Genomic DNA, 15,744 nt, shown 5'->3' with positions numbered 1-15,744 from the left:
AATCCAAACATTCCACCTTCCCAACCAAACATTCTAAACCAAACGTTCCAAAGTTGAGTATCACGTGATATCACAATTTCCTGTTATTCTAACCAAAACACCAACTCAGCCAGGCTGCTACAATAACCTTTTTGTTTTTTTACCTTTATTTACAATAATCGCTTACAAACAAAAACAAGGCACAAGTGGTAATACAAGGAATCAGAGTTAAACAAGTTGAGTAGCATATGTTCAAAAAAGTAAATAATAAATAAATAATAACGCTAACGACAGCTAGCGTCGCCACAGCGGGCAGAAATTATCATACAGTTAAGCCCGCCCACTAAGAGGGAAGATATGATTGGTCAATTTTGCTGTCATTTGAAACTGGTTTTGCCCTGATTGGCCTAGGTGCACGTACCACTTCCTCGTTGGTGTCAGGATGGTACCGTATTTCCGGTTGGTATGCGGAAGTGTCGATGTCATGGCCGAGTCTAAATTCACAAGGTGCCTGTTGGAGTTCCCGAAATTTACCGTCAACGATGTGCGTCGTATTGTCAGAGCATCAAGTACAACGACACAGAGTCAACTTGAAAAGGGTTTCAAGTTCTACGTTTCATCCTACCTCTGCAATTTTGAAGGTAAGTGGCCGACGCTAGTTAGCTAGCTAGCCTGAGGTGGCAGTCTAATGAAGTGATGTTGTTTTTAGTAACGAACCAACCTGTCCTAGTACTAGAAATGCCTTTTTAAAACATGTTTGTATTTCTGATGGAAGTATCAGGCAAAAGTAAGGCTAACGAGATAACAGTGAGGGCTCACTGCTACAGATCTATGAAGAAAACAGATACGCCACACCAGCTGAGAGTAGGACTGGTTAAAATGACACGAGTTCTGTTCAGTGTCACGTTCAAAGTTCTGTTGAACAAGTTCAAAAGTGAGTTCAACACAAGTTCAATCTTTTATCCTTGCTCTTACTTCACGTAAGCTGTGATAACCATAGGCATTGGTTTTCAAAGCTTACAATGGTAGCCAAATGCAGAGTAGCTGAGTGGGAATCATTAGCAGTCTATTTTGCCTATAGTAAACAAATGGGAGTTTATTTTACAGTTCGAGCTATTGTTATCTACCTCTATGACTCAAAAGCAGAATATAGTCCACCTCAGCTATTCTTCAAACTGCATTTTCTAAAATCTGTCAATCTGTCTTTCAAATCTTTCATCTTAACTTCTTTATTAACATATGGCTGCAACACTTACACCTATTAACATATTCTGATAACACTCTTCAAGAAGCAGTTGAAGTAAAACCTGCACTGTTCTGTTGTTGGTGGTGGAAACAACAAAATAATATAAATATAAGTAGGCCTGTTTCACTCCTATGTGTAAGCATTTCATCTGGAGTGAAAATGAAGTTTAAATCTAAAATATATTTAGTTTATAGTTGCTCAGTGAACTAGTAAATTGAACCATGCACAACACTGTAGAATAGAAAGACAGTATAGCCAAGTGTTTTAAGAGTGATGCAAAACAGCACAAATGTTACATGAGACAATAGACAAGTGACATTCACCACTACCAACATGATGGGACAGATATTGCGCCTATTGACATTGCTGAAGTCTTCTTTTCAAGATATTAAATATTGCCTCTTGTGTATTTCAGATGACATTACGTGATTCAATGCCAGTTGTGCTCATTAAGAGCAACTGCTCTTGTGTTGCTAGTTGCGGAATCTGCAAACACTTGGTTGCATTGCTTTTCCAGACTGCTCATTATTCTGAATCTGGCATGTCTGTCGATCCCTCCTGTCCTTTCATGCACACAGACAGAACAGAAGTGGCATAAACCACCAACAATGGTTTGTCTTATTTCATTATTTAATGTTAGTTAATGTATCACAGTCACTTTACTAACACCATCTTTTAAATTAATAGGGGGTGAAGCCTGGACCCGTGGATGCCATGGTTGTCCTAAAGCCAAAACCAGGTGCTACTACAGCCAGTGGAGTTAGGTATGTAGTACCAAATTTAATAGGCAGATTACAGTGTGTGGTAAAAAAAATGAATGCTTTTGATCATCTGATAAGACCCTGTTCTCTTCAAGATTTAATTTAGCCTCGTTGTACTTCAGATGACATGTGATATGTGATTCACAATCAGTTGTGCTGGTGAACAGATTACAATGTGTAAAAATAAATGTTATTCACTCTTCTTTTATTTCAGAAGTACACTTTTCAAGGGCTACAGCGGTGAGCTCCCACACCCGGCCACCCTCAATCCTGGACCAGTCTACGCTGGAATGAAAGCAGATTCTCTTCCACTCATCTGCACAATGAACATCTCGCCTGACAAGCCACTTGTGGACTCCATCTTTGGGAAGGTACAAGTTGGCAGTGTACTGTCCTATCAACAACCACCACCTCCATCTGACAGTGTTGTCATACATGAGGATGCACCCCCATTCCCGAGTCTGCCACTAGAATGTTACCATCTAAGCCCACCTGAATATTCATTTGTGCCAACACACCAAGAACAGCTACACCTAAGCTCACTTTCTGTGACCTTGTCACAGTCACACCTTATTGAGGAGGCAACAAGATCCCAAAGTGCTACACCTGAGTGGAATTCACTTAGGAGAGAAAGAGTGACTGCCTCACATTTCAGAGAGGTGAGCCACGTTAGAGGTCCAGGTGCTGCAGAAAGCCTGGCAGAAAGGATAATCCGAGGGACACGACAAACAGCACACATGAAGAGAGGACTTGAAATGGAAACGGGCCTTAAAGGACTATGCAGTTCTGAAAAACTTGAACTTGACCAAGTGTGGGCTAGTGATTCATCCAGATGCATCTTGGCTGGGTGCATCACCTGATGGACTTGTATATGACACACTTGAGCGTCCATCATTTGGGCTTGTTGAAATTAAGTGCCCAAATGCACAAAGCTATGTAGACTGCAAATTCCTCAAAGTGGCACAAGGCCTACACAAATTGAAGGAGAGCCATTGTTATTATTGGCAAATCCAATTCCAGTTATTGATTACTGGTATGCAGTGGTGTGATTTAGTTATCTGTGCCCATGATGATATCTTTGTGCAGTGAGTTTAGAGAGATAGCAGTGTATTAGAAGAGGTGAAAAGGAGGTGTGACATGTTTTTCTTTAACACTTACATGCCAAAATACCTCTCTATGACCAAGCAATAGAAAATCATAATGAAGACATGAACTCATGAACAATTAAAACAATTTCAATTTATTCTGTCAATTGTATTACTATTGTATTCATTAATTTTTTTTACAAATACAGTAAAAGTTAAGAAATACATAATGTTGTATTGTGTTGTGTCAATTTTACATATAAAAGTGAAAGCATTTTATACAATTAATCATATTGCACTGTACCTTAACATTGCAGCCAATATTTACAGACTAGCATGACCTAAAGCAGGGGTCGGCAACCTTTTTGACTCTGAGCCACAAAAGCAAAATAATTGGAAATTTATTTCAGTGACGATGACATGTCACTCAAGCAAAGCGAAAGTAAATACCGGACATTTGTGAAATTCCACCCGAACATTTTTTAAAGTCTCAAAAATAATATACGTTAATTAAATACTCATTAATTCTATTCAAAAGCTGAGCCGCATCAGAGGGATAAAGAGCTGCATGCGGCTCCGGAGCCGCGGGTTGCCGACCCGTGACCTTAAAGGGATCATTTTAAGGTTAGAGAAAAAATAAATAAATAAATCACCATAATTCACATTACATCATCTGTCTAATTCTGGATTGACACGGGTGAATAATGTATTTGCTTATATTTTTCTAATTGTTTAGATGTCGATTGTCAAACTGTAAGTGGATTAAATAAAATTGGATAAATTATATTATATATATTTATGTTTTAAGAATATTTTTAGGCCCTCTGAGAGTATATGTATATATATATATATATATATACATACGGTCTCTGGTCTCAACACAGCTCCCTGTCAAATACTGCCCACTAGTGGGACAGTGATGTAGTACAAGTGACAAACTATTAAAAAAAAAACATACATTGCATAAAATTATACACATAATCACCATTAATAGGTTAAAAGCAGGAATGCTTAGATGTATAATAATTTATAGCTATAGTAAATTATATATGCTGTTTCAGTGTGTGGATTATAGTTCTACTGTAAATTAAACATAGAAGTTATTTTTGTTGTATAGTCAAAGTCAAATTTATTTATATAGCTTTCACAACACGTCACAAAGCAGCTTTACAATCGTATGGGTCCAGATCCCTAATGAGCAAGCCAAGGCGACAGTGGCAAGGAAAAACTCCCTATGGTGGTGGGGATTAGGAAGAAACCTTGGGAGGACCAAGACTCAAAAGGGAACCCATCCTCCATTGGGTGGCCCGTTAGCACAAGTCCGTGGTGCGCAGGCTGGTTCTACAGATAATGTTTAAAGAGAGGTTTAAGGAAATCTCTCTTATTATTTGAGTGTTTGGAGTTGATTTAAGTGCTTTAGCTAATATTACTGTCATTTAATTACCCTCGCATAAGACCCAAAAACAAACACAAAAAGCAAGAACAAATGTTCAATTTAACCCACAAGCACTTAGTGTTGTGCTGAAGTCCTCCCTGAGGCCGGTCTGCAAAACCACACCCACTCAAAGGGGGCGTCAGTTCTGGCTGGGCTGGCTGGGACTGGAAGGCTCAGGTGGTAGTGCGTTGTGACCTGCTCTCGGGCAGGTAGAGGACCATCTCTAGAGACACCAGCACATTGAATTCAAAGGCGATCTGCTCCATCCTGCTAATGTGGAAGCTCTCCTCCAGCTCCTGCAAAGAGCAGAGACAGTGAGGGGCGGAGTTAGTGAAGGACCTGGAGCGCTCATTCTGATTGGCTGAGCTTCATGGGAACATGTGTTTGGAATTCAGTGAACAGAGCTCCAGAGCATGATTATATTTAGATATTATTGAAGCCATTTAATGAGAAACCTAACAATATCTCGCAGCAAACCGCTTCTTTGTGTATATTAAAATAATTCCGATATTAGCATTGTATACATCATAATAATAATAATACATTTTATTTAAAAGCGCCTTTCACAACACTCAATAGACAATAAAGTAAATCACAGGGAATAGGCTATTTTGAACAGGTGAGTTTTGAGTCTAGATTTAAAAAGAGGAAGAGAATCAATTTTTATGGATGTCAGGTGGGAGGGAGTTCCAGGGTTTGGGAGCAGAGCGACTGAAAGCTGCTTCCCATGGTACTCATACGAGCAGGAGGCACAGAGAGATGAGTGGAAGAGGAGGATCTGAGCGAGAGGGAGGAAGATGCAATATTGAGAAGATTTGACAGATATGGGGGGACAAGATTATGGATGGCCTTGAATGTAAAGAGACAGATTTTGAAATGTATTCTATATTTAACAGGAAGCCAGTGGAGTTGTTGAAGTGGAGTTGTTGTAATGTGTTGGAATGAAGGAGTTTTAGAAATAATACGAGCAGCTGTATTCTGAACCAGCTGAATCTTATGGAGGGACTTATACAGAAGGCCAAACAGGAGAGAATTGCAGTAGTCAATACGGGAGGTAACAAGGTTATGAACAAGTATAGATGCAGTATGGGGGGTGAGGGAGGGGCATAGACGGTTGATGTTACACAGATGAAAATATGCAGACTGGGTTATATTACTGATGTGCGAGTGAAAGTATAAAGTGCTATCTAGGATGACACCCAGACTCAATTGGCATGGAGAAACTGTGAACTTTAGATATTGTAGATTTTGAACCACAGAGCAACATTTCAGTTTTATCACTATATAAGTTTTAGGAAATTAGATGCAAAACAGGTTTTTATTTCAGATAGACAGTTTGAAAGGGATGAGCGTGGGAACAGGTGCCTGGTTTACCAGATAAGTAGAGCTGGTATCATCTGCGTAGCAGTGTAAATCAATATTATATGAGCCAAATATATTGCCAAGGGGCAAGAGGTAAATGATGAAAAGGGGTGGCCAACCCATCAGAGACCAAGAGACACTTTTTTTTTTACTGTGAATGACCCGTGTGAGTGCGCCCTAAGAGCTGATTAGTTTTACCATCGTTTTTCATGCAGTTCATAGTGCTAAATATTAGAGCCTTTACTTTTACTTTCAGTACTTAAGTACATTTGAAGGCCAATACATTTGTACATGTGTGACTGTGTGTGTCTCTTGATGTTCAAAAAAAGAGTTGTGTGAGTGTGTGTGCATGAATGTGTGTGTGCTTGTATGTCCAGTGGTGGATGGTGCCATAGACATAATATACATAGACGCTTCACGGACTGACACCGCCTATTGGCGCTGACGTAACAGGTGGCCGCCATATTGGATGGGTCTCCCTTGCGCTCCAAGTACATATATTTGTACTGAAAAAGGAGTATAACAGTGTTCTCAAGTCTCACGCATTGAGCGTGTGACATACGCATCTTACCGTCTTCACACGCTCTCACGCCACACTTCAGATTTCACACGGCGAAAAAAAAAATCTAGTTTATTTACCTCTGATCCATATATATATGTCGCCCTCCACTGGCGATCGATCGCGAAATACAACAACAATGTTCACCACCCCCCCCCCCCCCCCCCCCGCCCCGCTCAACAACTTACGTTCGCCACCCACTCTCACACTCTGAAAAGAATTCAAAACTTGAGAGCCCTGAGTATAATATAACTATAATAATCACAACTCTGCGAATCTTTACCCGATTTTCACAGTTTGGTTTGTTACAAACAGCAGAGATGTAGTTATGACACAGGACACTGTTACACATTACATACACAATAAATACAGTTTGCAAATATATTTGCAAATAAATTCTTTAAAAGTCAGACAAAATGATTTTCTCAATTTTTTTTCACATTTTGTCTCTCATAGTTGAGGTCTACCTATGATGTCAATTACAGGCCTCTCTCATCTTTTTAAGTGGGAGAACTTGCACAATTGGTGACTGACTAAATACTTATTTTCCCCACTGTATGACACACTTACTTACAACTATTTGGAAAACAAAGTATAAAGACACCAGTGCAGTAGCATGTTGGACCTCTGACCAGCCAACAGCAAAGCAGTTCTTCTGTTTAGCTCGTAGCTTTGACAAAATGTTACTGTGTCTCACGCAAGAAAAAAATGGTGCATCCACTGCTCCCCACTAGCCAGTGTAGTGCTTGTGAATGTACCTCTTTAGACAACAAACTTCATAAAATGATGAGGCAGGTCTCATGAGATGTAAGATGAAGAACTGCTACTTAATATGCCTCAGGGAAATATTGCTGTGTGACGAGGGACCTGATGAACCTGTGGGGTTCTCAGTAGAGAAGATCTGCACCTTCAAGTTCCTTGACATAAAGAGAACCTTACATGGACCATTCACGCTGGTCACGTGGTGCAACATCATCTCTTCTATATCAAATGCCATTAAGGTAACTAAGAGTCTGGACTATAAATGGTTTTAACTAGCTTGTCTCATTAATCAGACTCATCATCATGTCCTCTGGTAATTCAGCACAGCGTCATCAGTACAGAATATTTTTGCTTCCTCTTATTATTATATTAGTGCTTATTATTATATATTAGTGCTTCCTCCTGCCTGATTGCATTTAGACTTATTCGTGAGTTTTTTGTAAAATTAATTCTAAAGGCATTTTTACTTATTTTTACTCTGTGTGTGTTTTGCAGCAAACAGGGGTAAGCAGAGAGTTTAAGGGTATTTCCATCAATACGGATGGCGTTTTCAGGTCATCTGATGTTTCATCTTTTGAGATTTGTGTAACCCTAACACATCACTCATTTCTCAGAAAAACACTGAACCGTGTTTGGTCTTTATTTTGCTTTTCTGCCTCTTTCTTACTCTCCATCATGTAGGTCTCCAGTGCTTCTCCCTGGAGTAGAGACCACAGACAGCTGGACAGAATAAGGAGCCTTAACAAGAAGTGAATCAGGAACATCGTTTTGTTTTTTAATTGCAAGGGAGTCATATTGTCTTCTGGTTTACTTTCAGTGTTACTCATGTAACCATTATTAGTGAGTTACAGGTTAACATGTCTTAGGTTGAATGTATCCAGTATATAATTTGAGGGATTCACTATTTTCCTTGTAAACAATTATTCATGGGCCAACCAGTCAGTCATGTAATGTGCATAAGCAAAGGTTTTTGAAAATAATCTACATGAATAACTTTTGAAGGATGATTTTGTCACAAATTGTGACAATATCCCATATTTGATACATCGCCCTCCAGAAATATTGGCACCCCTGGGTAAAATATGTTAAAAGCCTTTAAATTATTATTTAACCTGGCAACTCACATCTCTATTATCCACTATTATTTACGTTATATATGCTACCATTGGGCATAGTTATAAGCAAACATGGTGTCAATTTTCACTGCTATGCAGATGACACCCAACTTTGCATTTCAGCCAAACATGAGGACAAATCCACATTAGGAAAAATTGAGGCCTGCGTAAGAGATGTTAACTGCTGGATGTCGCTAAACTTCCTCCAACTTAATAGTGACAAAACTGAGGTTCTCCTTCTGAGCCCAAAGGCCGCAAGACAGAAAATACCAGATCTAATGCTAAATCTGGCAGACTACCCCATTACACCTGGCTCAGTAGCCCAAAATCTTGGCATCCTACTGGACTATGAACCCCCACATCTACTATGATCACATGCTGGCTTCTTATTAGTTCCAATAATTAATAAGGTAACAGCAAGTAGAAGAGCCTTTTCTAATAAGATCCCCCAACTAACTGGACTGTGACACAGTCTCAATCTTTAAGTCTAGGTTTAACATTTACTTATTTAGTTTAGCAGTTGGTTGACAGTGTAGTGGATGGATGCCAATGTCTCAGGATGCTCCCACGTCTGTGTTAATTTCTGGTTCTGCCCTTTTAGCTGGGCTGTAATAATTTAATGCTGGAGTTGCTGTCACACTCTAGAAATGTTTAAATGTCCTCTGTCCCACATATAGTCCCATGCACAGCTAATCGCCCCTGTTTCTTTTCCAATTGGCTGCCCTTGAGAAATATTGAGACGCGGAGAGACAAGCCTTTCCTGCTATCCCCCCTAAGCCAGCCACCTCCTGCCTACCCAGTTATGAGGAAGGATCAACCCACTGCCCTGGCTCCTCTCACCACCCCGAATTCCCCCCTGCTATGGCTGTATTTCCACAGTCCTGGACTACTATTATTGACCATCAAGAAGTGTAGGGCTCTTAAGAATAAGATTAGAATTATTTATCATTCACATCACTTCTTCTTTTATGTATGTCTCTAATTCTCTAATATTGTTGTCAGAGTGTTGTCATGTTAACATCTATGTGTTGAATGAGCTAAACCCATATATGAGTTGAACCCCTCCCTGATTGGGTCTGGAGTGGTGGTGGTGTGATTTGTTCTGTTTTCAAGCACCAGGAAAATGCACACATGCATCAGTCCACTACAACCACAGTTTGCTGCATGAATTCCTGAACAGATGACGAACCACTTGCAGAAGGAAAACCACATTCCAAAACAAGGGACACCAGCCTTGAATTACTTCCTGCAGCACACCAATATTCCAGAGTTCAGAGCTATAATGAAGAAAAAAATATTTTCATAACAACCACATCCTAGGCCCCATACACTACCCAATTAAGCCAGCCTTAGATCAGCTGACTGATTCAACTTAAAACATAAATGTTTTTATATTCATAATTTGGAGAAGAGGTTGATAATGACAAGATCTCTGGGTATGTATGTCTTTGATCTGATGCAATCGTTTAGCCTACGTGTTCATATAACAAGAATAAAATGATTCTACACATTGTACATTCAGCAATTGCTACATTTTGTGATGTTTTGACAACATTGATCAGTAAGACTAACTGCTGAGGTCCCTCTCGAAGATAAAAATTTGTTGGTATATAGGCCCTCAACAGAGAGTCAACCTAAAGGTGATCATGTAAATGCTGTTAATTACATCTGTGATGTGATGTAAAATGTAGTTTTCCAATGTCTGTGAGCCTTGGGCATTAAAGGCAGAATGCAAAGACTCAAGAACACCTGAGGGTGTGAGAAGTCCTGAGAGGGATTGTGTTATTGTCATACTGTGATATGGACAAAAGCAAGCTGTATTGAGAGAAGAATCTCAGGGAGAAGTGCAATGTGTGGTGATGACTGTAAGATGTAAGATGACTGACTAGAGCCAGATTGTTTGTGGAGATTGAGGTTTCAGCACCATGGACAGCAGGGACATGTGGCGTGAAGTGCTGCCAGAATAAACGTAACTCCTAGTTACAGATGGAATGATGAAGTCACAACAGAAGTTAATGGTAGTCTCTCCAGTCTAATACACTAACACACTGAAACAAAGCATTGCAATTTCTGGTTGTAAGTCCTTGTCGAAAGCATAGTGAAACATGAAAATACAATTGAGGGGATATTTTTGTTAAACGGGGTGCTAAAAAAATTGTATTATGCTAAGCAATGTTTTAATATATTGTCTAAGAACAATTTACAAACATTTTTCAGTTTGAGCTGACAATGTTGGTAACTTTGAAATTATTTTTGCTAGTTAGCTAGCTATCAAAATATTGATGCTACAAGCTAACAGAAATGACACAGCCATGTCTACTAAAATCACCAGCTACATGGGCAAATATTAAACTATTTACAATTCACTCGTGCACTTACTCACTGTTCCTCTTATAGAATAATTTATTTAGTTTGTTTAATAGGGAATTGGCCAGTGAAACGCCCCCTCAGAATAAGGTTCCCAGAGTCAAGCACCACTGCCGTACCAGCAAAGAAGAGCGTCACACCGGTTGAGCACCAGAGTCTCTAAATCACGCGCAGTAGAAATGTTAATTGTTTACTCTTGAAATGTCGTGAGATGGAAACCATAACCAAACTACCCTAACTACTTCACAGAAGAACTATAAGAATTATTTACTGCACACACAAATCAACTTCATATCATTAAACATTGGAGCATTTTGTTATATTGTATTTTGTATTTTATAAAAAGAATAATCCACTCGAGGCCGTGCGCTATAGGGATTTTATACAAATTAGTTCCGACCTCACAATCTGATTGGTTTAGAAGTGTTCTAAGTGTTCTAGCGTTTGTGAGAACAACTGAACGCACTGGAACTGGCTCGAAATGAACAAAATAGAATTTGACAAAGTGGGCTACAAAGTGTTTCATGGACTGGCTCTTACAAAATGACTTTAAGGTCAATTTGGGAACATTTGAAAAGGCTGAGCTTAAACTTAATACTTAGGCAGTTATATGGCTCTATCTGCACTACAAAGGGTGAGCTTTACAGTATCAGCAGCTGTCTTGTAGTTAATCATTATTTTATTTTTTAGGTAGGCCAGGGAACTGTTCAGTTCACTTGTTGTGGAACTACTTTTTGGCGGAAGACACAGTCCGTATTAAAGCATATTCATTATGAATGTCTTGAATTTTCTTCATTTATTTTGTAACAAAAAATGATTTCGAACTAAATGTAGGCTTACTGTTGCCATGGTAATTAATCAATAGAACACTTGAGCACTGTTCTGTTGATAAATTACTATGACAACAGTAAGCCTACATTTAGTTCGAAATCAATTGTTGCGTCAAAAACGCGCCATATAAATGTTATTCACACGTGTATATCTACAAACAGAACTTTCTCACCTCAAAAGTTTGTACTTTTGATTAAGATTGTGTTTTCGATATGAGTTTTGATGACAACCACCTTTTGTACACAGGTATAGTGAGACTCCATTTCACGTATTCTTCTTTTGTAAAATGACAAATACAGGGTTGCCAACTTCTGAACTTCACTTGGAGTGAGATTTGAACTTGGAGGGGGGGTCGAGTGTAAATTATTGACGGGGTTGCGAACGTAAGTTGTTGACGGGTGGCGGGTTAAATTGTCACCGGGCGGGGTGTAAAACGGATACAAATTAAGTATTATATCGCGATCGATCGATCGCCAGTGGTTGGCGCCAGAGCGAACTAGTAACTCATTGAATCATATGGATCAGAGGTAGAGTCCTGCACCGGGTCGGGTAATATGCTGAAACGGGTGGGTTTTACACATACCGCAATTTTACGGGTGGGTATGCGGGCGGGTAAGTTAAATACGGGTGGGTAGCACATGAATATGTGGTCATTTTTAGTAGGCTTTTATTTGCTACGTAATGAACATAGTGTTACCTTTTGCCTGATTAGCGCCTCCCGATGGTGGTGGCGAAGCTCAGGGGAGCTTACTTATACCGTAGCTCCGTTGGCCAGAGCGGGCTGAACTTTACTCTTCACCCGTTCTGGGGTAATACCCAAACTTCGGTTCTTTTCCAGCGGAAACATGAGCAGAGGCTGGTTATAACGCAGTACCGGGCATTTATTGTAGCTTGCTTGGTGGTTTCAAAGCTAAATGGGTGGCCGTGCTAGAACAAAGAAAAATGAGGAGAGAGAACTTAGCGTGCTGCTCCCACCACAGCAGATAGGAAACTACTACCACTGTGAACCTATGCGATTTTATTTAGTTGTTATACTGGCATTTGTTCCCTCTCGTTTTGCATTGTGTTATGGCACCGGTTGGCTACATACATTTTCTTGCGTTTTACCAGTTGCTACTTTTAGATAGGAATAGCCTACTGTTCCTGCACCGCAACATTAGATTTTATTTTGTGTTGTACTGACGTTTTTTCAGAGGCGCATTGTAAAATAAAGTGCTCTATAGCAATACTTTCGATTTGTGTGATTTTTCACGGGTACGGGTGGGTAATGGGTAAAATATTAACGGGTCCGGGCGGGTACAGATTTAACTTTGAACCACGGGTTCGCGGGTGGGTGGGTGCTGTACTCTGCGGATATGGGTGGGTGCGGGTCTCAAAAAACGGATCCGTGCAGGACTGTTCAGAGGTAAATAAACTAGATTTTTTTTCAGCGTGAGAAATCGGATGTGTGGCGTGAGAGCGTGTGAAGACGGTTAAATGCGTGTGTCTCACGCTCAATGCGTGAGAGTTGGCAACCCTGCAAATAGTAATTCTTATCTATTAAAAAAAATAAGTGTCCTGAGAACTGTTGTAAGATGACTGGATATAATTTAAGAATCAATATAATTTGTGAACAGGAAATGGACTATTCATGGGTAACCCTGTCCAGAACATTCCAGTCCATCCTGTCAGAGCTGCTGGTAGGTTAACATTTCTTACGAAGCCTTAATAATAGCATTACAAAGATCAAAACTGACTAAGAAACACATATCCTAAGATGCTAACTTTCAATGTAAATGTTTTAAAGTATATACGTTTGTATTCAACAATGCATCCACCTTAAATTTGTGAAAACACAATATTACAATGCCAGTATTTCTGTTGGATAGGACACATCCCAACATTTGGAGGTGTGGTTCCCCCACTGGTGTCTCCGTGGACGTATTATGGGAATTACCCACAACCAAACCTGATGGTTCTAGGAGGACTCCCCCACTCAGCCTTTGGCCAGAGTCAGCAGCTCCAGACCATGCCCAGCCCACAGAGCACTTTTGTCCCACTCAGGAAACAGGAGGAGAGCAGGACAGACCAGGCAAAGCGTAAAATAAGTTTTGATGTGTATGATCCTGGGAACTTTGAAGCCAGACTCAGAAAGATGATAGAGGAAGAAGGGTCCTGCAATTCACCTCAACATAAGAGATTAGGTCATAAAGACAATGACTGGACCACAGGAAAGGACGTCACAGAACTCGGAGTCCCTAAGACGTCAGTGATGGTGGGAGACCCTGAATCATCACATGCACACAGCAAGAGGAAGAGGAAGGCCAGCAGCCAAGAGAACAACAGAGAAGATTTGAGATGTGAGAGTAAGAGTCCAGTAGAACATGAGAGGAAAGATGCAGGGAAGAGGCAGATTAGTAAGAGAAAGAAAGAGAAAGGTGCCAATAATAAGAATGAGAGTAAAAAAAAGAGGGCAGATGCTGAACAGGCTGTTGCCAGGACCATCCAGGGAAAGGGAAAAAACAGGAAACAGGTCACCTCAGGAACATCCGCTGCCACAAACGCTGGGCCCACTGAGGTGAGCCAGACAAGTAGAAAGAAACTTGTTCAACAATTGGCGCAGTCCATCCAGGTTTTCCATGAGCTTGGACCCAAACCAAGTAAAGGTGACTCAGGTGACAAAAAAGGCAAGAACCTGCAGACACCAACATCATGGAGAACTTGTGCGGTAAAGGACTCACCTGGACTGGGAGGCATGCATGAGGAGAGCACTCAAAAAAACACAGCACAGGAGAGAGCTACACCCTCTCCGGCAGGAGAGCTTCCAATATGCTCGAAGCAACTGCATCTCTCAAACCGAGCTGTTCGGGGTAGGCCAAATATTTCCAAGATCGTGGCCTTCACAAGAAAATTGAAGAACAGACTGAGAAAAAATCTCCAGAATCAGTTGGTCCGACGCATCAGGACGCGGCCCTTTCCAAAGTCACACAGCAAGACCACTTCAGCCACTGACTGCTCCATCATTGTTGTTCCCAATCAGGGAGAAGAGAAAGACACCACAAAGTCCACCACACTGCAGCAGAAGGTGGAGGAGAAAGAGACCACAATGTCCATCACACTGCAGCAGAAGGTGGAGGAGACAGAGACCACGAGGTTGACCACATTGCAGCAGAATGAAGCCAACGGGGTCCCCCTTAAGAGCCTGCAGCACAACACCTCCCCTACCAGAGATGACTGGTCTTTAATGGGCTTCATGAACCGCATGGGCCTAAAGACCAGGAATCAGTAACTCCAGGAGTGACTTCACCTTCTATACGCAAGAGTAAGTGGAAAAAAATGGGGGCAGACAGCTGCTTTGTTATGACCAATGTAGTTCTTACAACTAACATTTCTCTCATCCTACACATACTAAGACTTTCTCATACTTTGTATTAGCGGCATAATTCAAGGATGTCTTTTCAACACTGGAAGGTGCTATTTATATGGCTGTATTATTAGCAGCGTAACAGTCAAAGGCTGCTTATATAAAAACTCCCCCCTTCCAGTATCTTACTTTTTGATTCGTTGTCACCCTGTGACCACAGCAATGGCAGAGAGGGCAGTTACGCAGCTGACCTCGGAGGACAAGACCGAGCAGAAGATCCAGTTACGGCGACCCAAGATCGAGAGGCTGAAGCTTCGTGGCCAAGGCCTTTCTCCGCCCCTCCCGGCCCTGTCGCCTAGCACCAAACTGCCCGCCCTCAAACTGCCCGCTCTCAAGCCGTGAGCACCGTCCACATCAATTCCACAGCTTCAGATGTGGACGCCAGAATTGTCTTTTTATTATTGTTCTTTTTTTATTGTATAATAAAAACAGTGCTTGCAATGGTATGATTTTGGTACAGTTTATTTCTAGATTGCAGATTGCAAACTGGATTTCTAGACATTCTTATACTGAAATATGTAAATATACAGAATTTATAAATAAAGGCAAGTCTAATTTATATATAATATATAAAAATATAATATCTAATATATAAAAATGTATAATTAATATTAATTCTAACAATAAAGGAATGTTCTAAATAATAAAATAGTACGAATTTCAGTAAATAGTGCATATTTACTCTCGGAAACGAGAACCAGCAGGCTTGCCTGAAACGCTACTCCCACATGACGACAAGCTCAATTTAGGAAAAATTGAGGCCTGTGTAAGAGATATTAAAAGCTGGATGTCTCTAAACTTCCTCCAACTTAATGAGAACAAGACAGAAGTTCTCCTCC

At 40.5% G+C, this 15,744-nt stretch overlaps 1 protein-coding gene and 1 long non-coding RNA gene across 3 annotated transcripts; both read left to right on the top strand.

The window, feature by feature from the left end:
- The first annotated feature begins 1,648 nt into the window (after positions 1 to 1,648).
- On the top strand, positions 1,649 to 3,527 carry LOC143522563 (uncharacterized). The gene is made up of 3 exons (XR_013133055.1): positions 1,649 to 1,836; positions 1,913 to 1,989; positions 2,201 to 3,527. It is a non-coding gene; the product is annotated as an uncharacterized LOC143522563 (long non-coding RNA).
- An 8,115-nt stretch (positions 3,528 to 11,642) lies between these two features.
- On the top strand, positions 11,643 to 15,076 carry LOC143522562 (uncharacterized). Of its 2 annotated transcripts, XM_077016269.1 has the most exons (4): positions 11,643 to 11,748; positions 13,119 to 13,181; positions 13,371 to 14,803; positions 15,066 to 15,076. In XM_077016269.1, the coding sequence occupies exons 1-3, from the start codon at positions 11,715 to 11,717 to the stop codon at positions 14,768 to 14,770; spliced, it is 1,497 nt and encodes a 498-aa protein (XP_076872384.1). In that variant the 5' UTR covers positions 11,643 to 11,714; the 3' UTR covers positions 14,771 to 14,803; positions 15,066 to 15,076. The 2 variants fall into 2 exon arrangements, with proteins under 2 accessions (XP_076872384.1, XP_076872383.1); XM_077016268.1 differs by lacking the exon at positions 15,066 to 15,076 and having other exon boundaries at positions 13,371 to 14,948.
- The last annotated feature ends 668 nt before the right edge of the window (positions 15,077 to 15,744 follow it).

Source organism: Brachyhypopomus gauderio, chromosome 9 (assembly GCF_052324685.1).
Source record: "Brachyhypopomus gauderio isolate BG-103 chromosome 9, BGAUD_0.2, whole genome shotgun sequence".
Taxonomy (NCBI): domain Eukaryota; kingdom Metazoa; phylum Chordata; class Actinopteri; order Gymnotiformes; family Hypopomidae; genus Brachyhypopomus; species Brachyhypopomus gauderio.
Note: the sequence above shows the minus strand (reverse complement) of the source record. Positions and strands in the feature narration are given on the sequence as shown.

Bases quoted from the DNA above. Each gene is read 5' to 3' on its own strand.
- LOC143522562 (XM_077016269.1), top strand. From the start codon at position 11,715: ATGAGTTTTGATGACAACCACCTTTTGTACACAG. The intron at 11,749-13,118 runs GTATAGTGAGAC...ATTTGTGAACAG, and splicing joins CAACCACCTTTTGTACACAG to GAAATGGACTATTCATGGGT. The intron at 13,182-13,370 runs GTAGGTTAACAT...TCTGTTGGATAG, and splicing joins CCATCCTGTCAGAGCTGCTG to GACACATCCCAACATTTGGA.